Raw genomic sequence first — 26,469 nt, forward strand, 5'->3', positions numbered from 1 at the left:
GGGAAAACATTTCGTGAGTTGTCTGACAAAGAGAGAGAGCAAGTTGCAAAAAGGATATCGGTAGGGTGTTGATGAAACGAGATGTATATGACTATCTTTTATTGCTTTTCTTATTGCTGATCACATAGCGAATAACGAGTATTGTGTGAATGATGTACAGGTTATGGGAAGGTCGTCGCCTAGCGACAAGCTTTTGCTCGTGCAAACATTGCGTAAACTAGGGGACGTTGTTGCTGTAACTGGAGATGGAACCAATGATGCTCCTGCATTGCACGAGGTTTGATATCCTTACCATATTTATCATATATAGGACACACTTCTTAATGTCCCATGTTATTGTATTCGGCACTACTATAATTTTGAAAGCTGGGTCTAAAAAGCCCGAAATACTATCCCTTGTACCAGGGGTGAATCCAACGTTTTGAGTGAGCATGGGCGGTGATTGACCGTTTTCATCGGTCGCAATAAAATATTTAAAATTAAATATAACAATTATTTTGCTAAAAATGAAGATATATTAATTTTGTGATAAATTTAACAAATTTTATACTGTCCCAGTGGTCAAGCTTTGCATATTCCAAAAGAAGAGAAAAGTTCGAATTGTTTTAATTGCATTAAATTTTTAAAGGACATATAAAATTTTGTTACATTGAGTGCCATGACCTGCATGGTGCCATAGTGGTCAAGTCCTTATATAATATAAATTATTTAGCTGTTGCCAACAAAAAAAAAAAAATTGTTCCCGACGGATCTAGCTAGGGTGGCCGCCAGTACCTACATCCGCCACTGCCTAGTACATTTTAGATTCCTGCATCTTTAGGAAAATAGAATATCCCATGTAGCTATTTCAATGTCCGAGTCTTAAGACCAAGAACAGAACTGCTGAACCATGTGGAATCATATTATTTAAATGTTATGACATATTAACAAAGAGACCATTAATAAAGTGCACAACCCAATGTAATCCTAATAAAGGAAAAGACAAAACTACCCTTAACAAATAAATTAAATGACAATAACGACGTAGGATGCTATGAAACAATTATAAGAGAGAGAAAAATGAAGAGAAGAACATAAAGAGAGAGGGGAGGGGGCAAGAAGAGAAGAATTGAGGGTAAAGAAAATTATCAATTTATCATATCAAAGTTGTTTTATTACAAAGCATAAGACCCCTTTAGGGTTTCAATGATTCTATTTCAAGTAGAAAATTTATAAAGAAATCTATTAAATCAAATCCTAATTATATTTCCTAATGCACGTATCAAAATTGGAAACTAAATATCATAACTTCCCTTCTAATATTCCATCATTTCTCTTTGACTAAGAGAATTCGAATTCGACGAGATAGAAGTAACTTATTAATCAAGGAGGGTGATCTTTCTTTCTGACCAGATAACAGAACCAAGCATGTGACAACTATTGAATCTGAATATCAATCATAAGTATTTGAGCTAACCAAGAAGGACGATCTTTCCTTTTAACCAAATATTGATGAGGAACCCCATTAAGCAACAACTTGTGCATTTATGCAAAGAAATAACCACGGAATTCACATGAGAAGCACGATGCATTAGAACAATAGACTAGGCTGCAGAAATAAATAAGAAGAGAAGAATTGAGACAAAGAAAATTATCAATTTATCATATCAAAGTTGTTTTATTACAAAGCATAAGACCCCTTTATATAGGGTTTCAGTGATTCTATTTTAAGTAGAAAATACATAACGAAAGCTATTAAATCAAATCCTAATTATATTTCCCAAAGTATGTATCAAAATTGGAAACTAAATCCCTTCTAATATTCTATAATTTCTTTTTGACTAAGAGAACTCGATTTTGACGAGATAGAATGTAACTTTTTAACCGAGGGGGGTGACCTTTCTTTCTAACCAGATAACAGAACCAAGCATGTGACGACTACTGAATCTGAATGTCAATCCTAAGTATTTGAGCTAACCAAGGACGATCTTTTCTTTTAACCAAATATTGACAAGGAACCTTATTAAGCGACAACTTGTGCATCTTATTCAAAGAAACAGCCACGGAATTCACATTAGAAGCACGATGCACTAGAACAATAGACTAGTCTACAAAAATCAATGTTTTGAAAATCGAACCGAAAAAGTTAAAGGGTCAAGGGTTGAATGGTTGAACCGGGGTTTACCAGAAATAAAAATAATTATTAAATAAATAGATTTATATACTACATTAAAAGATTATTATTTAAAATAACTATCAATTATTTAACGTTTTCTTATGTAAATAACAATTTATATCAAGTGGTAAAATAAAATGGACAAAAACAGTTTTTACAACTCATGTATCAAAAACCCTACTATCAATAAAAAACCATTCCAATTCCAAACTTATTGTAGCCCACCACTCCAATAATCCTCAAAACTTACGATCTAGATCTATCAAAGTCATCACCCACCTCACCGCCTTTCTAGTTTTTGTAAATTCTTTTAGACTAAATGCCTTGCCCGTATTAGGTCTCTTCCATTAAATAGCAATATTACATACATCTTAAATATGGAAATTATAATTACAATATTTTAAAATCAATCATATATGTATAATTATGGTATAATAATATTTGGTTGCCAAGGGTAATCGTTTTCACTCTCCACTGACATCCCCCCTCAAATTGATGCTGGACAATCAAAAAGCATCAATTTGTTGACAAGGAATTGATGTCGTTGTCTCGTCATCGCCTTAGTGAACACATCAGTAATTTGAACATCAGTAGTGATGTGCGGAAGGAAAATGATGCAACCATCATAAACCTCATGGATCGAGTGACAATCCACTTCAATGTGTTTAGTGTGCTAATGAAACACAGGATTAGCAGCAATTTGAATGACACTAATGTTATCAGCATGAAGAGGAGTAGGTTCAAGCGAAGGGCACCCAAGCTGCGCTAGAACACCTCGTAGCCAAACAATCTCAAAACAGACAGAAGACATGACACGATACTCAGATTCAGGAGAAGATTTAGAGATACGTTCCTGTTTCTTACTTCGCCAAGAAATAAGTGCACCTCCAAGAAACTTACACTAACCTGTAATAGAGCGACAAGTATCCGCACAACCAGCCCAATCCGCATCAGTATATCCTACCAAATTTAGAGAAGAATTGACAGGAAAGAAAAGTTCCCTATCAAGTGTACCCAATAAATATCGAATAGTGCGACGTAATTGTAGCCAAGTGGAGATGTCGTGGAGCATGCATAAATTGAGATACTTGTTGTATGGCAAAAGAAATATCAAGCCGAGTAATAATGAGATAATTCAAACTACCCACTTGTTGACGATACATAGAAGGATCATGAAGAAGATCACCCTCTTCCTTACTATGCTTCACATTTACTTTCAAAGGAGTATCAACTGAGTGACCATCCTGAAATCCAGCTAAATTAATCAACTCCTTCGTATACTTGTGTTGGTGTAAATAAAGTCCAGCTGGACTTGAAAGCACCTCAAGACCTAAGAAAAACTGCAAGGGACCCAAATCCTTCATATGAAAAGAATCTTCAATCGATTTTGAAAATGAGACATCAATCTAGAGTCAGTTCCGGTAATAACAATGTCATCCATAGACCAGAAGAAGCACAATACTCGCACTAGTGTTAGAGATGAAGAGAGACAAATCATATTTGCTCTGGGTAAATGAGAAACCCAAAAGACTAGAGCGAAACTTGTCAAACTAAGCACAAGGAGCCTGCTTCAATCCATACAATGGGCATTTAAGGTTACACACATCAGAAGATGGCAATGAAAAGAGGCCCGTAGGAGGTGTCATATAAATTTCTTCTCTAAGGTCGTCATGTAAGAAATCATGACATCCATCTATTGCAAAGACCATCCCTTGGAGGTAGCTATAGCCATTACAGTTTGAATCGTTGTCATTTTAGCAACTGGAGCAAAGGTCTCCTCATAGTCTACGCCATATTCTTGACGATTTTCAAGAGCCACCAATCAATCTTTATAACGTTCAATCGATCCATCAGAGCGGAACTTAATAGAGTAGACCCATTTACAATAGGTCTAATCACAGGAGAACAAGAAACAATATCCCATGTATGGTTCTCTTGAAGAGCTTGAAGTTCTTCTTGCATAGCTTTCTCCCAACATGACTAGGTAACAACCTGAGAATAAAAAGGAGGAACTTTGATATGAGATAAAGTTGTAGAGTAACCATATCAATCTGGAGGTCGAGTACTGCGATTAGATCGTCGAAGAACAGTAGAGTTTGGAACGGGATCAAGTCGGGAAGGGACAATGAGTCTGGGGCCGTCGTCTTTGATATACCATGCCTGGTTTAAAACGTTCAGTGGAGCAAGAGTTATCCTCAAAGGTAATGAGTGGAGCTAAATCAGAAGAGTCCACAACACTTTGCTGGAAGTAATACTAATTCTCAAAGAAAATAACATTCCGAGATATATGGAAGCGACGCGCATCACGATTATAACAAACAAAACCCTTTTGAGCAATACTGTAACCCATAAAAGCACATTGTACATATTGAGCACCGAGCTTATGACGTTCATGAGGAGGCAAATGAACAAAGCAAACATGTCCAAAAGCATGTAACATGTCATAACTAGGATCTGTACAGACGAAAATGAGGCGAGTCAAAGTTCAAATGCTGAGTGGGAAGTCGATTAATTAGGTGTACGGCTGTGGAGAGGGCTTCGACCCAAAATCTATGTGGGACTGAAGATTCCAAAAGCAACACTTGAACGTCTAGCAAGTGACGATTCTTTCTTTCAGTTATCCCATTCTGCTGAGGAGTATATGGACAAGAGCGTTGGGAGAGAATACCCTTTTGTTGCAAGAAAGTCAGACAATCATGAGACATATATTCTTCTCCGTAGTCCGACCTTAGAATCTGAATGCTAGTAGAGAATTGTGTCTCGGTGTAGGCTACGAATGTCCCAAGAACGGTACTCACTTCAATTTTAGAACGAAGAAAATATATCCAAGTGTAACGACTATAATCATCAATAAAGGTCACAAAATATTTATAATGTGCATATGAGGTGACAGGTGTCATACCCCAAATGTCACTATGAATCATTTTAAAGCATTTATTAGCACAACTGCCATGAGTGGGAAACGAAATAGTTTTACTTTTCCCAAGCTTACAAGTATCACAATCAAACTTCAGATTTGAGGACTGAGATTGAGCTTTATTACCTAAAAAACCACATTTCAATAAATAAGACAAAATTAAAGTGTTTGGATGCCTAATCTTTTATGCCAAATTTCATGCTTTTGTCTAACACTAAGACAAGCTAAAGACATAGCAATAGGAATAGTAAACTATAATGGAAACAATCTTTTGACTTTAGGCCCCTTTGCGATCACCTTCCCCGATCCTTGATCCTACACAATACAACCAGCACGAGAAAAACACACATCACAGTTATTATCAACTAATTGACCAGTTGAAAGCAAGTTTTTAGATAAACCCGGGGACAAAAACATTATTAAAAGAAGGTCCAATATCACTAATAATAGGAGTAGGAAGGTGCTGCCATTAGCAATCTGAATATGCTGAGTACCAGTTTAGCGTCGGATGCTATTTAAGGAAGCAGAACTACCTGTCATATGGTTTGACAACCCTGAATCAACAAACCAAGGAGAAGAAATAGCTTAATCCTTACCTTGTAACCCCAAGGCAGAAACAATCATTTGCTGGACCATTTCGGGTGTAAGGACATGTTGGCTGGTGCTAGCTGGTGAGGGTGTTGGAGTAATATCTCGAACATTGGCTTGAAATGCATTAGCTCTCTAATTTGGAGGACGTGATTGACAATCCTTGATGATATGCCCTGATTGCTTACAATAATTGCAGACTTTCTGAGGACAATTACGAGCAAAATGACCATATCCTTTGCAGTGGAAACATTGAAGTTTACCCTTTCCCCATCCTTGTGCAGCATAAGCAACATTACCCACCTCAGATGAGGAGGATTCTGCTCCAATACTAGCTTGGGTAGCCAATCGTTGCTCCTCACGCAAAAGTTAACCCAAATATATGTCCAATGAAGGAATTGGATCGCGATTCAATAAACCCGCTCGAACCACTTCAAATTCAGGTAATAATTTCATAAGAAACTGATCCCGCTTACTAACCTCTTGAACCTCTTGTGATGCTAATAAGGTCATCGCAGGGACTTAGCATTAATTATGCCAGAATACTCACTCCACAAATTCAGAAAACCAGAATAATATTGTTCAATAGTAAGATTACCCTGAGTGTAGTTGGCAATCTCAAATTCCAATTGAAATCGTCGTGCATTATTGTCTTGATAATAAATGCGCTTTAAGTATTCCCACATCTCCTTAGCAGTGGTGAATGAGCGTAAATTATTCAACATGTGTGCCTCCATAGATCTTAAAATCCAAGAAATAATACGAGCGTCCTGCGTTTCTCATGCACTAAGATCCTTTGCATTTTCGGGCGGTTTAGAGGTTCCATCAATATGACCCCAAAGTTCTTTCGCTTTCAAAAATATATCTTGAATTGGAATTCCCATATCGAATAATTCTTCCAGTAAACTTAACACAGAATGCTTCAATTGACTAAAATTATAACCAATGGTCAAGCCACAAAAAATAAATTCCACAGAGAAATAGACCACAACCCACAATGCAAGCCAAATTCAATTAACAAGCCTGTCCAAATAACCATTCAGCCCAATCGCTCTAGGCCCAAATAAAGCTCACAGATGCACGGTTATGGCTCACAGTCCAGAAATCAATACCTTTACCACCAAATCGATCACCATCCAAAATTACATCGAGGAGAGCACAATCATCTGCGCAGTTCCCGATCGCTGCACCACACCCAAGCCTAATCAATCACCGGCGCAGTCCACACTCACTGCATCTCCATGAACGTTGTCCTTCCACGGCCGTCACTCCGAGTTGCCGATGTCACGACCAGACCCAAGCTCAATCAGTCACTGGAGCAATTCATCCTCACTTTACGCTTACCGCACCACCAATTGATGCACCAAAGAGATGCTACCAAAGAGTTAACTGCATAGCCGTCGACCACCACGAGGGATTCAGTATGAGTATCACACGGTTAGCTCTGATACCATGTAAATTGTTTTAGATTGAATGCCTTGCCCGTATTGGGTCTCTCCATTAAATAACAATATTTCATACATCTTAAATATGGAAATTATAATTACAATATTTTACAATCAATCATATATGTATAATTATGGTATAATAATATTTGGTTGCCAAGGGTAATCGTTTTCAATCTCCATTGACAGTTTCTATCCCTTCCACAATCACTAAGCTCTTTTTTCACTGCATAAATTCTAAATGGCTCCACAACCTGCCCAATCAATCTCTCTTCCTCACACAAAAACGTTTCTGACTTCAAGACGATAACCATATGAGGAGATATGTTGAAATCAAGATTCTAACCATATTTGGCCCAGATCAAGCTGCCTTCGCTGGAACTCGGACCGGGGAAAATGGAGTAAAACTTCTCGTCATCCTGTTCTAATTTTTTTTAACAAAAGGAACTTGTAAAACCCGTGATCGGTTCGTCGCGTTCCAGTTGAACCGGATGGGTTCCGGGTTTTGTACCGAGTATTTTGCATACGATTTTTCTCATATAATCTGTCCAGATTTCGGTCCGGTTCTCGGGTTTTCCAGTCAAACCAGTAGGTCCGTTCCGATTTTGAGAACATTGGCAAAAATAAATAAGAAGAGAAGAATTGAGGCAAAGAAAATTATCAATCTATCATATTAAAGTTGTTTTATTACAAAGCATAAGACCCCTTTATATAGGGTTTCAATGATTCTATTTTAAGTAGAAAATACATAATTTTTTTTTTATGACTATGGGTGTTCGGGCCAGTTTACGCACACCTCAACTAATTCCATAGGGTCCTAAAATTTACAGTCGGGTACTCACCTAAATTGCCTTGAGGAGACTCAAACTGGTAACCATTGGAGAGCAAACCCAATGCTTGACCACCGAGCTACCCCTCGGGTTAAGTAGAAAATACATAATGAAAGCTATTAAATCAAATCCTAATTATATTTCCTAAAGTACGCATCAAAATTGGAAACTAAACATAATAACATCCCTTCTAATATTTTATCATTTCTCTTCAACTAAGAGAATTCGACTTCGACGAGATAGAATGTAACTTTTTAACCAAGGAGAGTGATCTTTCTTTCTGACTAGATAACAGAACCAAGCATGTGATGACTACTGAATCTAAATATCAATCATAAGTCTCTGAACTAACCAAGAAGGACGATATTTCCTTTTAACCAAATATTGATGAGGAACCCCATTAAGCGACTTGTACAAAAGAAACGACCACGAAATTCACATGAGAAACACGATGCACTAGAACAATAGGTTAGCCTGCGGAAATAAATAAGTGCAACAACGATGACTCGAATGTACCCCGTCAGGTAAACAATTCCGCTATATAAAAAACAAAACCTTTATTTAAGTACGATGACTAGTTAAATAAATTAAGTTCAAGTGAGAAATTCAATTTTTTCTTTATATTTTTTGAAAACCATGCTAAAAAAAGTAACAAAGCATAAAATAATCATGAAGGCATTTGTACCTAAACTGTACGTCAAATGTAAGCTCATAAGTGTTATGAATGAAAACAATTTAGTTTTTAAACTCTACATGAAGATCAACAAAGTGCGAAATTAAATCAATATGATGATATTTAGTAGTTAACATCATAGCCAACCTGTTCACTTGCCCTTGTATTTCACTAACGGCATCAATGATTTTGGCTTGCAGAAGGGTGAAATTTTCACCCGCAGCGGCTTGTCCGACTCTCACAGTTTGAACATCATGCTTCCCCGCCTGGACATCGTCCCCCAATGATGCCTTATCGTCCATAACCTCTTGGACATTAATTTGGAGAGTTTCTAACTTTCCAACGGCATGATCCTCCAACTCCTCCATGGAGTGTTCCAAGGTTTCGACCCTATCACCCATAGTAATAATGATCGGGTCAAGTTTTTCCTTCATCATCGAAGTTTCCCGTGCTTTGCTCTTACCACGCGTCCTCATTCCTTCTACTAGGATAACACCACGTCCCCTCTCTACTTCAATTTTGGCAGCATCATGAGATTCCACCATTTGAGCACCTCACCCAAATCTAGATTCCAAGAACCTCTCGCGAATCTAGCTACCACAGCTGCACTTGGTTACCACAACCAAACCTTCGCCTTGATACCGTCTCCGTAGTCCACACCACGTGAACCTTACACGGACGTCACCTCACCTTTGAGATGAAAAATTGGTTCAACCCCACGTAAACCTTGCTCTGATATGTCATGGGCCTAATTTCATTACACACGAACTATGCTAGAACCGTGCGGCCTTAATGCTCCAACACTCCCGTCCCCATGAGATAGCATTAAGTCAGCCTTACACCCTCACAATAATTTAACCAATGAGGCTAAATTATATGTTTAACTTTGGTAGAGAAGGCAGATAAGAAAATTATGAGGAAAATATTACACACATATATTTGGGGAAAATTCTTTGTATAAATATAAGAGAAAACTATTTACAAACACACTACAATTTTCTCTCTACAAAGATATAACTCTACCTCACCTTATTCCCCTTTCTATCCATGGGAATTTTCTCTCAACTCTCTAATACTTTCTCTTTCCCCTTGATTCAATTCATTGGATTTACAAATGACCAAGTCCCTCTATTTATAGGCAGACTCAAGGTATGCAAGTTGGCATCAATGGCTAGGATTAATCTTGATCCAATGGCTCTCATTGGTTGCAAGTTGCCTTAAAACCTCCTTTGAACATAAGGTAGCCAAGTTGGACTTTGCTTCCTCAAGGAAGTTGTCAAGTTGCATGTTGGCCTCTTTTTGCAAGTTGTCCAATTGGCTCGAGTCGGCATACACTTGCATCCAAAACTACCGGCTATAATCCACGATATTAATTCCCTCTCATGATAGTGGTTTTCACCCGAGAAAACTAGATTTTCTTCCCTGCGGCTGCTTGCACACTCTGCCTGTGTTGCTATTGCATTCCCTACCGCAATCTGCCTGCGTTGCTATTGCGTCCCCTACTGCAATCTGCCTGCGTCCCCCTGCCGCAGTTCCTGTCTACGTCCCCTACCGCAGGTTCAGCCTGCGTCTCCTAACACAGTGCCTATGTTTTCCCTACCTGTGTCCCCTACCGCAAGTACTTCCGTCTAGCAGTAACACTGCCTGCGTTACCCGCATTCCCCAGCTGCAACCTAGACGTATCAGTCGCGACCATGAGGGACGTAAGTCACTCTCCCACTAAATTTGACGACGCCCTCATTGTCGTGTACCGTCGAAGCTTAGACCTTATTTGCCATAAGTTTATCTCATTTTCCCACTTTATGCCATTACATTCCCGTGTCATGCCAAGCCTCAAATCATGACCTTGTGGTCCGTGAAACGCTGTTCTCTTTGCATATCGGCGTTGCGTAGCGCAGGTCGTCGTTTGCACTGTCTTCAAACATGGCAATCCCAGTCTTGCACAGCTTCGTCGGCATTGTTACATATTCCTCGTTGTCGAATGCATCGCCGAACAATACTCGGTAGGCGTATATCTCTTTGCAGTCTTTGTCTTTGAACTCCCTGTACTTTTTGTTCTCCTATTCGGAATGGAAGAAAAAAGAAAGGTAGAACGAATCATGACCCAGGCGGGGTATGGAATTAAAATATGGAAAGAAAGGAACTGAATTTTATAACATACGCTCATTTCGTATTTTCACTCAGAAGGTTATGCATTTATCTGCTAATAGTCTACCAAATCTTATAGTCGAAAGATCAAGATCAAATTGCTACATGTTTGATTACAAGTTCCAATCCGAATTTAGAAAAAAAATGACAATTCCAACAGCTTTGTACCTTAATCTTTCACACCCGCCACTCGTCGAGGGCGAATAGGCGTCCTCGTACGAAGTCGTATGTGATGCCGGTGCAGTCTATCAACTCCTAGAGACGTTTATGCTTGAGTCGAAGATAATCCCAGTGATTCTTCCACTGCTGCCTACTCCAATCGTGCCTGGAGTTGGCGTTGAACAATTGGACAAGTGTATGCCAGCCATGTTTCGTGAAGTACTTTCCATTACAGTGACCGTCGACTATGACGGTCTCACAGGCGGTATTGAAGACTCGGTTATCTTCTGGCGTCCATTGGGCAATCCTCCTCCTAGGGGCTTAGGGCGAGCTTGGTGGGGGGTTGGAAGTGGAGGCAGTGTGGAAGCCCATCTGCTTCTGAGAAGAAAAATGAAATAGAAATGAGATGGGCAGTTTTCTTACATCTATGCATACAAATTTTAACTCAAAGTAGTATATATAAATTTACAAAACGTAAATGCTCTCTTGTTCGATGATCGAAATGACACAAATGTTCTTCGCTCAATGAATCAAATCAAAACCCGAACCCTTCCAAACAACCGGAAAAGGATCCCTCAGCTCATTCTCCCAATTTCCCTTTTACCACGCAAAATTATATTTGTTTTTTAAAATAAACTAAATTTGGCAAAAATAACTCAGGTCGAGTAACAAAAAGAAACGAAAGGGACAGTCGGAGTCGAAATAACGAAGAAGAGCAGCAAGATTAGAAATAAATATTCACACATATATGTCTGTATGTATTGAAATTCGAAATAATCTATATGAGTTTATTTCTCTCTTGATCTGGATATGCTTTTGACCCGTTTCTGCTTGTGGAATTTTCGAGTCTAGAAACAATAAGGGTGTGTTTGATTACATTTATTTTCTATGAAAAATATCAATTTTCCACTCAAATTTCTACTTGGAGTGTTTGATTGCTATTTTTTTCCATGGAAAACATTTTCCAATTTTTGAAAATATGCCTAATTTTCCTTGTTTTTAAGGAAAATATTTTCCTTGAGTAGAGGTGGTTTTTATTTTCCACAAAAGATGGAAAACATTTTCGTTTCTAGATAATATTTTCCATGTCAATCAAATACACTCTAAATGGAGGTATTTTCCACTAACCGTCTTTAATTAGATTTTCAAAATTTTGCCCAACAAAGTGCCAGTTTATACATATAATATGGATACACGTACATAGAAGGAGAATGAGGAAGAATTTTACAGCAGTAGCGTTTTCTTATAAATTGGTTTCATGGCCATAGAACGTCAAAAAAAAAAAAGAGAGAGAGAGAGATTTTCGACACTAATTGAGATGAAATATGGATCCATGGTGCTCTGGACTTGTATGAATATTTCGGTCACTTTGTCACCGTCGTTGTCGGTGAAAATGGAACAAATCTCGCGGCCGGCCTGGAAATGAATTTGCTCTGTGGGAGTATGGTGTGTTTGGGCGTGAGATATGAAGGGTAAAACTGGAAAGCCGGCCAAAATATGCTGCAGTTGTACTGGTATTTTGTCAAGTGAAATTACAATATTAAATTAGTGAGCACTATTTCAACGGTCCAATAAATGATGGTTGGCGTGCCCAGACAAGGGCCTAAATTGAAGGTGGTGGATAGGAATTTTTGCCAAAGAAAATGAAGTGAACTCTGATACCAACTTAATGTTGGATGCTATGGAATAATCATAGAATAAGGGAAAAAGGAAGAGAATAACAGGAAGAAAGGGGGCATTCTTGAGGCAAAGTAAATTATCAATTTATCATATTAAAGTTGTTTTATTACAAAGCATAAGACCCTTTTATATATGGTTTCAATGATTCTATTGAGTAGGAAATATATAATTAAAACTATTAAATAAAACCATAACTATGCTTTCTAAAATATGTATCAAGAAAACTAAATATAATGATATAATATTCTATCAAATAATATCCTAACATCCCATCAAACTCACGATGGTATTGAGAGTTTGCAAAGAACACAAAACTGCAACATGTATGACTACACGTGAACCGCTGAACCACTAAATATCAATCTTGCCAAGCGTCCATACATTGAACTCATTATTGTAAAACCAACCGAATAATGTAAGTTTTGCCTTCACCCGTTTGAACCATCCTCCCCTTAGGGCTAGAGTCACTTGGCACTCCTTTACACAGGGCTGAGACATGTCATATATTCTATGAGCATAACTTATCATTATAAAACCGAGTTAACAATCTGAAGTTGATGAAGCCACAAATTTAGTAAAAACACAGTCAAAGAACCTAACCAAATGAAAGCAAATTTCAAATCCAAATTTGAGATTAATTGGACCTAATATCAAGTTCAAATTTCAAATAAACTGGACATATAACAAAACGGATTGGACATACCAAATCCCAAATTCTATATAAATTGGATGCTGATACAAAATTTCATATTGCTAATTAACTAAACCAAATTCCAAATCATCACTTGATGCAAAATTAGATAACTCTTGGAACCAAAACCAAACAAATTTTAAATTCCAAAATGCTGGAATATAACTAGCCCATGATAACTTTCAAAACTAACTATAAAATATTTTGAATGTTCAAACAACAGAAGGGGCGGGGGCGGGGTGTCTGAGCCTCACTTTTCTTGGAAAAATTGATTTTGCAATAGAGTTTTTGGGAGAATGTGTTTGAGAAGTAAAAAAAAGTTTTGGATTTCCTTGTAAAATTATTTTATTGAAAGAATGTATGATTGAAAATAAATTTGGAGAAATTGAGTTTTTAAAAGAATGGGTCAAACAGGGGCTAATGTAGCCTCAAATTGACAAAAAGCCTAGCAAGTCATCCATTGGAAGGCCCACAAAATAACATTGTGCAGACATCCAAATAACAATCCGCTTTGTTAATTACTCTACAGGTGACGCAATCTTCAACATGGCTGCTCCAGTAAAATGGAATCGTATTACGGAAAAGTACATAACTAACCTAGTTTCAAGATACACTTTCAAATTTAAGAAACTTGTGAAATTCTTTCAAAATTTGTGACCTTCTGATAAAATTTTATGACCTGTTAATTAATTAAACATGTCAAGATCACAATAATATACTATTTATGGTCACAATCATATACTAGTTATGAATCACGTAAGATCACAATCATAAAGATACAAATTGTGGGTCATAATTACAAATTTAACCGCAAATTGCACATTTTATAGGTCACAACTTATTTATCCATTATAAATTACTCTTCACCTCCCCACCATCGGCACCACTCAAATCGCCACCGACACCTCAAATTTACAAGCCACCACCACCTCTTGTATAAAAAATACACCAAGACGCACACAACCAAAGGTATGTGCACTACCCAAATTGTCGAACGCAGTATCGAACCTCCATCGACTGAAAATCCAACACAAGTTCACCTCAAAAGGGCCCCATCCTTTTCAAATTCATTTGACCCGACTTTTCAGACTAATGATGATTGAATCTAGTAGTTGGTTTTCAATGGCGGTGGCGATGGCAGTGGCGGTGGCAGATCTGTGTGTAAATAGATAGAGTGAATAGAGAAAACTTAGCTATAGATAGTAATAGAGAAAGTGAGTAGAGAAAGAGTAGATATAAAATTTATTAGTAATTTTTTGTATAATAATTATTATCTAATAATTGAAAAAAATATATTAAATATGATTTTTGAATTTAAAACACCTGATTTTTTAAGTTGAAACTTAAAATTTAGGGTTTAGGGTAATTATTCAAATTTCAAAATAGGTTACAAAGAGACTATTAATAAAGTGTAAAACCTAATATGTTACCCTAACAAAGGAAAAGACAAAAATACCCTTTACAAAGAAACTATATATGACATCCTAGCACGACCTTGGACAGAAATATTTTACCTGACCAGCTACTATATATGATGATTACAGGTTATTTAGAACATTTCATTAGGTTATTTTACAAGTCAGTTTACCCAAAATGCCAGTTTGTTTCTTCAATTCTAGTCTAAAAGATTTTTATTTTTTATTTTTTTTTCCCAACTACTCTACTAGTAGTGAATTGCTAGACACTACATCATTTCACCGCAAAAATATGTTGGGCCTTGTGTAGGACGTAATCACTTCATCTAATACTGAAGTGTTGTGACTCAGCAATATATAAGGCTTGTTCGGTAGTGATTATGAGAATTGATTTTTTTACCGTTAGAGAGAAAAGTAGGTCCTACCTGTGAGTTAAGAATAAAAAATGACGACTAAAATAGTGAAATAACGGTCAAAAAATTAATTTTTTGAAATAAGAAATTGCTATCAAACATGCACATAAATGTGACTTTTTAGGAAATGCGTGTATATTGTTATGTCATACACTTTTTGACTCTATATTTACAGGCTGATATTGGTCTTGCCATGGGAATACAAGGAACTGAAGTTGCAAAAGAAAGCTCAGACATCATTATCTTGGATGACAATTTTTCTTCAGTAGTAAAGGTTAGTGTTGGAGAATTTATCTCATCATCTAGTCACAATTTCATTGGCTTCTTTAAGAGTTCAAAAAAGATCTCTTTTTACTTATTGCATCTAACCCTATATGGAACCCAAATTTACTACACAAGAAATAATGTCAAGGTTTATTGCCAGTGACGAATCTAGAATTTTGAATGAGCACGGAAGGATGTTAACCGTTGACCGTTGGCTATAATAAAATATTAAAAATTAAATATAATAATTATTTTGCTAAAAATTGAACATATATAATTTTGTTATACATGTTAAGATTGTTCACCAAATGACATAGTGGCAAGATTTGTATTAAATGAAGGAGCATGGATTTGAATCATATCAATTGCATTAAGGCCACTAAAACAAAATATATATCATTCTGTTACATTCAGTGTCAAAATTCTTCAAGTTGGCGATGGTTAAACTTTCAATAATCTTAAATGAGAGATCACAGGTTCGAATTCCCTCCCTATTACATTAGTTTTGGTAAAAATTGAAGAACTAGAAAAGATGTACAATAAAATTGGTAAGAGGAGATTCAATTCATGGACCTCCAATTTGCAAGTGGGCACTCTAACCAACTGGGCTGGAAGAGACGCTTAGAAGTAAAATGAATGGAAAAAGCCACTTGAACAACCCCTGGACAACCGGGGGGTTGTTCAAGTAGAACAGCCTATATAATAAAACTTTCATCTACTACCGTCAACAAAAAAATTGTTCCCGACTGATTCAGCACACGCGGTCACTGATGCTCGCCCGGTACTGGATCCGCCATTGGTAATCACACATATTAATAAACACATGTATTGATAATTCAGCTTCCTTACCAAGTTATGTATGCGATTTTTTCTTCAGCTTGACACAGTTCATTTACTTTTTTGCGTAGGTTGTCCGCTGGGGGCGTTCCGTATATGCAAATATTCAGAAATTTATCCAGTTTCAGCTCACTGTTAATGTTGCAGCTCTTGTAATAAATGTTGTTGCAGCAGTTTCTTCTGGCGACGTCCCTTTAAACACCGTGCAGGTTTTTTACTATATCTTCATTATATTGTTTGCTGCTTTCATATATAATTATCTGGTGAAAAAATGAACAATATTCCAAAAAACAGGTCGGGTACTATTCATCAGGAAAAAGGTTTGCACTGAAACGCATTAAATGGAGTGATGATTTAAAATAAATTCAAGAATCTTAAAGTTCTAGGACGGACAATAAAAAATATGGAACCTTTTCCTGATGTGTATGTGTATTAAAGTTGGGATTTCGGAGTTCGAATATTGAAGTATCTCTCCACTGATTTGCCTTTTGGTACAGCTTCTTTGGGTTAATCTCATCATGGATACATTGGGAGCTCTGGCATTGGCTACCGAACCACCAACTGACCAACTTATGCATAGACCTCCAGTTGGTCGAAGGTTAGAACTCTTCTATATATTGCATTCTTTTTTGATGTCATCGTGTGAGATACAACCCATGACTAATACATGCATCCAAAGTTTTCATAACGAGATCACCTGCGAATTAACTGTAAGTCTGTATATAATGTTGTTACAGTATTTATTTATGGAGAATTTACAAAAATCACCACAAAAAGAAAATCTGACAGCAGGAGTCAACTCCGGCCTCAAAAGTTTGAATTGTTAAACACAAACACATTTGTATATCAAACAGAGGGATTTCATTCATAACTTCTGCCCTGCTAACTACATTTTCAATTTTAAAGTAGGTTTTTAGTCAACTGGAGTATGCTGTTTCAAATGGGAATGGGAAAATAAATAAATAAATAAATAAAAGGATATGGCATAAAGAACTGCACCCTAAGTTAGAATTTCGTCACATGTTAAAAGCTTGTGTATTGTTTCCAAATGCTTCAGGGAGCCTCTTGTAACAAATATCATGTGGAGGAACTTGCTTATACAGGTCTGTTATGTTATTATTTGTTGAATTTGGGCTTTTTATTTTTGTTATTTAAAGAAATTTGTTTAATATTACTATATAATCTTCTATGCTGCAGGCTATATATCAAGTTACAGTTCTCCTTATTTTTAACTTCTCTGGCAAGATCGTTCTCAACTTGAAGAATGAGCTGCCAGAACATGCTAACATGGTGAAGAATACTGTGATATTTAATGGATTTGTTCTTTGTCAAGTAAGTACATTCTAATTTATATTTGACTAAGCTTAAACAAAGTTACTTTTTATTGACATTATGTCCTCAACATGTTTAGATAACTTATATTTTTTCTTACTGTCAAAATAAATATGTTTTTGTTCCAAATCAACCAATATCTATTTATTTTATAACTTATTCTTTACAAGTAAAAACTTTCAAGCTTAGCAAAATAGTATCCCATAATTCTATGGGAGGCCAGATTTACCAGCAAGTTCATTCTTTTCACTTGCAATTTACAGATATTCAATGAGTTCAATGCTCGGAAACCAGAAGAGATGAATGTCTTTGAAGGGGTGACCAAAAACCACTTCTTCATAGGCATAGTGGGAACTACATTTATACTTCAGGTGAGATGCCATACATTTATAATTTCATGGTTTCGGATTTTTGTTCCAGTAGGTCATCATTAACAAGCTCCTGATCTGTAATAGATAATCATCATTGAGTTCCTTGGAAAGTTCGCCACAACAGTTAAGCTGAGTTTGAATCTATGGCTAGTTTGCCTCGCCATTGGTATTTTCAGGTTCGATATTTTTCTTTAACATTAATAATTATTGTTTGAAAACCTTTATTCGGCTAAGAATATTGGGAGGATTGTGTGAATGAAACAAGGTAGCATAGAACTTGGACGTTTATATAACTAGGAAGCTTTTCTGAAAGAAATAATGGCTATGCAAAGTGTTCCAATCACTAAAACTTCTTGTGCTGAAAACCCCTGCATGTTCTTTCACAAGATGCAGTGATTAGTTATTGAACTTCTTGTAGTTTTCCGGGTAAAACCTGTAGAGTCTCCAATTTTTTTCAAAGTTCTTTTGTGGTTTCCAATTTATCCACCTTTCTTAAAATGGCGTCGGACAAGTGTAAAATGGTTTAGGTATAAGCAAGCTCATTGACTTCTTCCTTTTGTTCTTTTGAAAAATCAGTTGGAAAATTACCTTCAATGGCTTTCGGAACTTTTTGTTGAACCAAAATACCCTTTATTTTTTGTTGTCAGATTGAAAAATCACATTTTCCGTTAAAAATCCTCAAATCAAAATTGTGAATTGTCATTTTCACAAAACACAATCAAAACTACACAAAGTAGTCCTAGAGTCACAGACAATAAACTCCATTCTAAATTATCAGGGTTTCCTAAGACTCGTGGTCTAATGGGTAAGGTCTCGATATTCTAATGAAATTAATAAATAGCGAAAATAACAATGCAACAAAAATAGATATGTCTAACAGATACCAAGTTTCATGGCAATTATAGTATACAGAACAATACTTTGATTTAACAAGAACAAGTACTCAATCAAACAGTTAAGAGCAAGTAATCCTAATTTCTAGCACAAGTAATGTTACCCCTTCACGGTAACCACAACTCTACTATCACCCCACACGATGACGCGCTAATGCTAGAAATTAAATGGGTTATGCTAATTTACCAGAGTGGACCTATTTGATTCCGTAAAGTTGAGAGATGCGAATTTGCTACTTTAGGGCCACCACTATTTGTACTAAAGATTCAGCAAATATACCAATGCCAACCAACCACAAAAGTAGACTGATATCCAGGGACAAAATCGTCCAAGTTTACCTGCGTAACCTGAAACATTAAACAAACCAAATCAATACGTTCAGGAGACTAAAATAAGTATTCTGTCTGAAAAAATCTCGTTTAAAAACTGTCGCAAGCATCGTCGCCATGTCGTCGCCGACCGTCGTCGTCACCATTACGTGCAGCCTCATAGGAGGTGCCTCGGCCTGCTGATTATGGGTCCGGCCTCCGTTTGTCCAACGAAGGTCGCGTTTGGGAGTAATTGAAGGATTTCAAATCCTGTTAGCTGAAGAAACTAGCGCTTTCTCTCAAGTTTTGGCCGAATTTTGGCAAAATCTCCACCATCCAAGCTCCCATACCAGTTGTAGAGTCTCCAATCACCCACCACCGAGGTTCAGTTTCCTAAATCCAAATCAACACCACAAATCCAACGACCCAAGAACACCACTAAACTTCCACCTAGGGTTGCTAGTTGTTATCTCACTTAGAGAACACTACAAAGGAGAAGCAAAACCACTAAGAAAGTCACCACAAAGGCACGGTGAAGTAGGGGTAGGGAGACGGCAGAGAGAAACACGAAGAGAGCTCAAAGGAGAAGACCAAATCTCTTGAGGCCGTTTGTAACACAAGAATATATAGGTTGTCCATTGCCCAAAAAGGTAAGTCCATTAGGTTTAGTTAACGGTCATGAGCCCAATAGAGGTTAATGGTTTATAGAATGGCCCTCTAATAATACTAGCCATCCAAGTAGGTGGATAATCAGCTCATGAGCAACACAATTTAATTGGTTGCTTCAAATGGTCCAATTGACTTCTTGGGTCGAGTAGTTCTAATTTGGATGTTGATACATCGTTCAGTCATATGGTCAAAGCTGACTGATAATTAGAAAACCGGATTTATATCATTGCCCTGTGGTCATTTGACAACAATTTGTCTAAAAAAACCAAATTTATTAAAGATTTTTACGAATGGTAATACTCTAATATACAGACAACATCCATAGAACTTTAGGTCTCAAATGCATGAACCATGAACTTTATACATCTTCATCAGGAAAGAATCAAGAGAAAAAGGAAGAATTGGATTCGATTGATAGGTTTCTTGAAAAAGGAAAGAACTAATGAAACACAAATCATGGACCAACTACTACTCTTATGGGGAACCTTTTAAGGAGGCATATTAACACCATAGAAATAAGATGATCCCAATTTATTCCTTTCCAAAAATAGAATGTTCAATAAAGTTGGAATTTTTTTTCATGAAAATCAGATGCAGTTACTAAATCATCATCTGTCATCAACATCATCAAAAAATTCAATCTTAGTTCTACAAGAATTTTATGAAAGTCTTTCATTTTCTTCAATCTCGTGTTTTACTCAATTTGATGACAATTATCTTAGGATATGTGGTGATTTTCTCTTGTTTCGTGCAGCTGGCCCCTTGCTGCTGTTGGAAAACTGATTCCAGTTCCACAGACACCTCTAGCCAAGGTGTTCATTAAGCCGTACCAGAGATGTGTTGCAGCTCGTCATAATTCTAGTTAATAAATATTATCCAATGTTTCCATACATTAAGAAGCCCATCCAATTGCTTGAAGATCGAAGTAAATGTCGCTACCTTGGCACTTTGAATCTATGAATATATATGATAATATATCAACTTATCAAAATGGGATTAGAACCAAAAATAGGTGATTAATTCATGTACAGCACATGTACATGGAAAAAATTCAGTATATGTGCTATTGCCTTGAACTCGGTTGCTTTCACCCTTTTTTTTTTGGACATACTTTATTGTACTTTAATTCAATAAAAAGAGTGGTAATTAATGGATATCTGTTTCAAATGTGGTCCCTTTTCCCCTTCCTATAAGAGGAAAGGGCCAAATTTTAACAGTATTGAGAGCAGGCATTGATAAACTGCATCATTGTGCTTGAAAAAGAAGGGATGAAAGTTAGGGACACCTATTATGATGTGTTGCAGAAGGAGCTTCTAATTTACTCTCTGCATCAAATGACAATTGGAAACTAGTTTCCTCCAACCCACCTGCTTTACATGTAGTCACGTGTGAGATACTTTCAAACTTGTTTAGTAAGGTCGATTTGAATTATACTAGTTAATTTTAATATATTACAGATGTTATCCAGTAATATGTGCAAAAAATTGCAAATTGATGGGGGCAAAATGCATCAAGAGATGTTGTCTTCTCTCATCTCTATTTTCTATGGTGCCACATGATCAGACATTAAAAAGTTAATAAAAATGAAAGCAGATTCAAGATCAGCATGGAGAAGTAGAAACAATATTATTGTCAGTCAAGCATCCATTTGATTCTCATTCTATTTTTTTCCCCGTATATAGTAAAAATGAAAAGAAAGTTATGTAAGGAGATGTAATCACTTTTCTCAAAAGCTATAGCTAATAGGAGAAACGCAATTAAACTCTATATTATTTAGTGCTAGGTCCGACAATCTACTCCAACTACTATTTATTTAGGGTTAACCCCCTCGCACATCCCATGTTCAGTGATGCTGTACATCATTTTCACCTCCTTCAAGAATCGAACATGAGCTGTCCAGCTCATGTAGAAAGATGTAATCATTTTTCTTAGAAGTCGTAGCTAATAAGATGGACCCAATCAAACATTATATCACCGATGATCAAGCTTGAGAATCCACCCAAACACTATTCAATCGAGGGGCTAAGACCCTTTACGCATTCAACCAACTTCTTTTTCAGTGACGCAGAGCATCACAAAGAATGGAGAAGAATGAGTGCAAGACAAAATTATGCCCCTATTTGGTTTAGTTAAAATTAGATTTTTAGTAGGATTTTAACAAATGTCGATTAAATGTGTGGTTGAAAATTTGACATAAGTTGTGGATCCCGTAAATGTGTGGCTAAACATGTCATCTTTTATGTCACAAAAATGTGTGTTTTCTGATTATCAGTTTCCCTTTTCCTTCAAGCAAATTATTCATAGCGGAGCAATTGACAACTTTGGATGTCAAAACTCGGATGTAAAATATGTTACAAGGAATAGATAGTACAATGATTTTACAATCCATTCCACAAACATTTGACTATTACATCTTACAAGTCTGTTATTGTACGACAAAACCGCGAAGGCAGAATCCTCCAAGAGAGGTCTCTACTTGTTCTTAAATAAAATGCAATACAATTCCAAAACAAATATGTTTGACTACTTATAAATTAACCCTAAACAATTTGATCCAGAAGAAATGACCGTTTTTGAAAGTGCTGTATATCTGTAGAGTGTGCCGACACAGTTCCATGAGAACTAGCAGAAACACGAATAGGCAAAATGATTCTTTTTTGAGACATAATGAGATATGAAATCCCCAGAAGATGCGGAAGAACCAGGAATGCTTGCTGGAACAACTATCTGTGTCTTGCCAGAAGCAATTCTCTTCCCGGCAACATTGGCATAAAACAGTCCGGAAATGGCTGGTACAAAAACATCGCTTTCAGAACAAATGTAGAAGTCGATAACCTTCTCATATTCAGAAGTTTCTGAGCCAAGGAATTTATCCTTTTTATCCATCGGCATTATACTTTCCTGAAATGTAAAAAGCAAAATTAAATATTAAAGCATCTCCAATGGAATTGTGGATTACTTAAAAAATTGCGCCACATAAGCAAAAATAGACTGTATTTCAAAAAATTCCTCTCCAATGCAAACTGACAGGGACTACGTCAAGCTAACATGGCAGAGGAAAAAAAATAAAAAAAGTCTAGAGCTCTGTAGATTCAAAAGCTCTGAATGATGGAGTGGCTTAGCTTCTTTCCAGATTTATAATTCCCATCCCTTAGATGTTTTGTTTTTATTTTAAGGAAAAAAAAAAAAAAAAACGTAGATAGCAATCCATAGAATGCACTGAGACTAATTCTGAACTTGAATGTCTATTTATTAGACATTAGTGCCACGTAGACCAGAAGTCTTTCAACTTTTATACCACCTAGATAACAATACATGGAATCCATTTGAGATGCTCCTAATAATGCTCAACTCTTGTGTTCAAAAAATTCCTTAAGAGATATATTTCAAGGAGAGATAACAGAACAAGATTTCACCTTTGTATAAGTTTTCGGGAAGAACTCCTTTAGATTGTCGAGGCTGCTGTCCCATCTTGTTTCAGTCACGTATACTGTCGTGTCCTTGTCATACCCAATCTTTTTCAAAAATTGCGCGATGTCATGAGGACCATAACAGCTTTTTGATCCACTATTTTTATGGCAACCCTTTTTCTCTAATATATCGAGCCTAAGGTCAACTGCTACGAACTGTCCATTTGATTTCCGACTTAAGGTCCTCAGGCGATTGACCAATGAGTCAACCACTTCACGAACTTCTGTCTGTGGCTCAAGGGTTCCAAACATTGCCAAACATCCAATAGAGTCGGTCTTACTTTTTTCTTTTTTCTTTTTCATGTTTACTGAAGGGAAGTAAGTTGCAAGCCTTATGTTTCCTTTGCTTCTGAAGACGGGTTCAATATTTTCAGCAATGTACTCTTCACTAACCCGATTGGGGACCTTTACAACTGCAAGATTACGTGCTGATAACTTAGCAGGCTGAGATTTAACAACTTTCACTACACCGTCAAGGCTTGTTATGAACTTTTCAACATCATAAACATCTTCAAAGTTCCTGACAGTTACAAAAATACTAAATCAGGGTATTGATTTTCCCCAATATCACTGATGCAAAGGAAGACGATACAATAGGTTGATATGGCAAACTCATAAAACTTATAACACACCTATGTAACAATAGGTTCTCACTTCTCTCAGTGGATTTAGCCTTGTAGAGAGAGAAAATTTTGACTAAATGCTCACAGTTACATGATTATCCAAAAGGGAGGTGCATATGCATTTCAATTTTCACATAGAAAATTTATTATTTTCTATTCGACTAACTCTTTTTAACGATAGATATAGAGAATCATCGATGGGTGTAATACGTTGGAATAATACGTGAGTGAAGGTGATGAGACTAAATTATAAAAAATCCTTGCCATGTACTATAACTAGAGAGATAGTCACATCACTAAAAAATAGGCTACCAAAAAAGTACCTCTTGTCACTGGTTTTGCTTCCCCTAATGTCTGGGAGTACAATAATCGCACGTAGATATCTTGCCACCACCACTGCATCAGAAATCTGAACAAAACAATTACCAGATAAATGGTGCAATGCAAGAGATGAAAAAAATTCAAGCCAGCCTGAATAATATATTTCCCATGCTTGCATCAGAAATCTGAACAAAACAATTACCAGATAAATGGTACAATGCAAGAGATGAAAAAAATTCAAGCCAGCCTGAATAATATATTTCCCATGCTTAATCCCCCTCCCTTCAAAGAAAAAATCGATAAATAGTAATATAAATTCCTGTGCCAAGGATGGATTTGTCAAGAATCAATATTATATACCACCTCACATGTTTAGAGCTGTTACTGTGTTCGGTAAGGAAATCTTTCAATGAATAAGTTCATCAAGAAAGCCTACTAATATATATTTTAAAGCTGTGTATAAATAAAAAGCAGGATGGCAACTCAAATACCTGTGAGATGTGATACTCAGGGCCATTAGTTAACGAGAAGGTGACATACCCTTGTGGTTCATCTGCCTCCTCTGTTAATGAAACACAAAATAAGACTAACATACGAGAAAAATCCAGATACAATAGAACTGATTTCTCAAGAACTTCATTTTACTCACCCAAAACTGGCTTATCCCAACATGGCTTTAGAGCTAAGCCTTCGTCCTTCCAAAGCCCTTCGGCCTGTTTTGTACCACTAGCATGGACATGCTCCGAAGCCTTGGTGGTCTCATGAACAGCTGTCTGTATCAAAAGGAAAGCCAACAAGAAAATGAAAACAAGAAAAAGAAACACATTTAAGTCAACAATGATAGACCATGCCCATTAATATAATTGCAGTTTTTAAATTTCTCCATCCCTCTCCTTCGTTGTGTCGAATTAAATATAACCACTCTTTATCTTTGTTCTGAATTGCGGAGCAAAGGAACAAAATTCGTAAAATTGAGAATGCTAAAAGAATGTAGAAATGTAAAGTTGCTGCTGCAAGCTACCAAAAACAGAAGGCCAGCAATTCAGATCACTACATATATGCATACATCGTCAGATACACAAACTAAAAGACATGATGTCAAAGGACAATAACAGACATGAGGTTCAGAAAAATTAATGCAGTTGTCAGAAGCCAAATCGCACAATAGAAAAGACAGATGAGTAAATGAACATTCACAGATATTCAATTCGAAAAAATCAATATAGATCACGCAAGAGAGCCGAAATCAATTTGAAATCAAAGTCAAATAAAATCAATCCAAGCTTCAAAATCTGTACATCATGAGTTAATCTACATAAAATAAAAGACAATTAAGGGAAATTAATATAGTTCTTTGAAGTAAAAATCGAGCAAGAGAGGCGAAACCAAAGTTGAATCAAAGTCGATGCAAATCAAACCAAGTTTCACAAAGTTGTATATTTTCATGAACTAGTCCACAAATTCAGATTAAATAAACCAATATCAAATCAAACAGTAATTTCAGTACCAATTCTCCCAATCGAGCCCTTATTCGCTCAAGAACAGGCTCGGGAATCCCACCCCGAGCACAATTAAGGGTAAGAATCAATACAGTGAAAGCAAAACAGTAGTACCTGAACAGAATCAAAGTGGTCACGCTTGATCATATTCCCCAGCATAACGAACATTGTAACGGTAAGCACTCCTGCCAACACCTGCCTCGGATCCACACCCATTTCTTCAGATCCAATTCTTACTCCAATCTGGGTCTGTATGAATGTATTTGTAGCAGTAAAATCTGGGTCTGTATGAATGGATCCACCCCCACGTCTCTACTACTCCCTTTTCTCTCTCTAAATGTAATAATAACAATAATGATAACAAACAAATGGCAAATCAAACCATATCCACAGAATGAGACGAGAGAGTGTGTGAGTAGAACAAGGTTCGAGTATAGTGAGAGAAAGTAGAACCCCCAAACCCCAGCTTTATGGATTGGCGCTTATTGTTTAACCATCTTTTTCTTCCTTGTTAGGTTTATCTACCCATTATAATATGCATTATTTTATATTCGCACACAGATGTGTACATTATACATACATACATACATACACGTATAGCTAATAGACACCCATGTGCAATTGTGCAAATAGTATACTGAACTGATGAATACACATTCACTGTAGAGAGAGGAGTGGATGTATATGTAGAGAGAGGTGTATGTATAGGTAAATACGTACTGATTAGCACCGACAATTTCCCGAAAACGATGGAGCGCCTAAATTTC

The 26,469-nt window shown here is 36.6% G+C and overlaps 2 protein-coding genes across 2 annotated transcripts in view; one reads left to right on the top strand and one right to left on the bottom strand.

The window, feature by feature from the left end:
• The window catches only part of LOC111366597 (calcium-transporting ATPase 9, plasma membrane-type-like), a 30,219-nt gene extending 9,276 nt beyond the window's left edge, over nucleotides 1-20,943 (top strand). The window contains exons 23-32 of the mRNA XM_022987324.1: nucleotides 6-60; nucleotides 161-277; nucleotides 15,290-15,388; nucleotides 16,287-16,424; nucleotides 16,713-16,813; nucleotides 17,273-17,318; nucleotides 17,413-17,547; nucleotides 17,811-17,918; nucleotides 18,003-18,094; nucleotides 20,544-20,943. Of these exons, the coding sequence (XP_022843092.1) occupies nucleotides 6-60; nucleotides 161-277; nucleotides 15,290-15,388; nucleotides 16,287-16,424; nucleotides 16,713-16,813; nucleotides 17,273-17,318; nucleotides 17,413-17,547; nucleotides 17,811-17,918; nucleotides 18,003-18,094; nucleotides 20,544-20,655 (1,003 nt within the window). The 3' untranslated portion in view covers nucleotides 20,656-20,943. The remainder of the gene's footprint in view (nucleotides 1-5; nucleotides 61-160; nucleotides 278-15,289; nucleotides 15,389-16,286; nucleotides 16,425-16,712; nucleotides 16,814-17,272; nucleotides 17,319-17,412; nucleotides 17,548-17,810; nucleotides 17,919-18,002; nucleotides 18,095-20,543) is intronic.
• A 1,209-nt stretch (nucleotides 20,944-22,152) lies between these two features.
• Nucleotides 22,153-26,256, bottom strand: LOC111367146 (protein MANNAN SYNTHESIS-RELATED 1-like). Its single transcript, XM_022987876.1, has 6 exons — nucleotides 25,817-26,256; nucleotides 24,853-24,976; nucleotides 24,695-24,765; nucleotides 24,206-24,291; nucleotides 23,206-23,779; nucleotides 22,153-22,690 (listed from the first exon to the last, which is right to left on the bottom strand). The coding sequence occupies exons 1-6, from the start codon at nucleotides 25,916-25,918 to the stop codon at nucleotides 22,412-22,414; spliced, it is 1,236 nt and encodes a 411-aa protein (XP_022843644.1). The 5' UTR covers nucleotides 25,919-26,256; the 3' UTR covers nucleotides 22,153-22,411.
• Nucleotides 26,257-26,469: the final 213 nt, after the last annotated feature.

Source organism: Olea europaea, chromosome 18 (genome assembly GCF_002742605.1).
Source record: "Olea europaea var. sylvestris chromosome 18, O_europaea_v1, whole genome shotgun sequence".
Lineage (NCBI taxonomy): Eukaryota > Viridiplantae > Streptophyta > Magnoliopsida > Lamiales > Oleaceae > Olea > Olea europaea.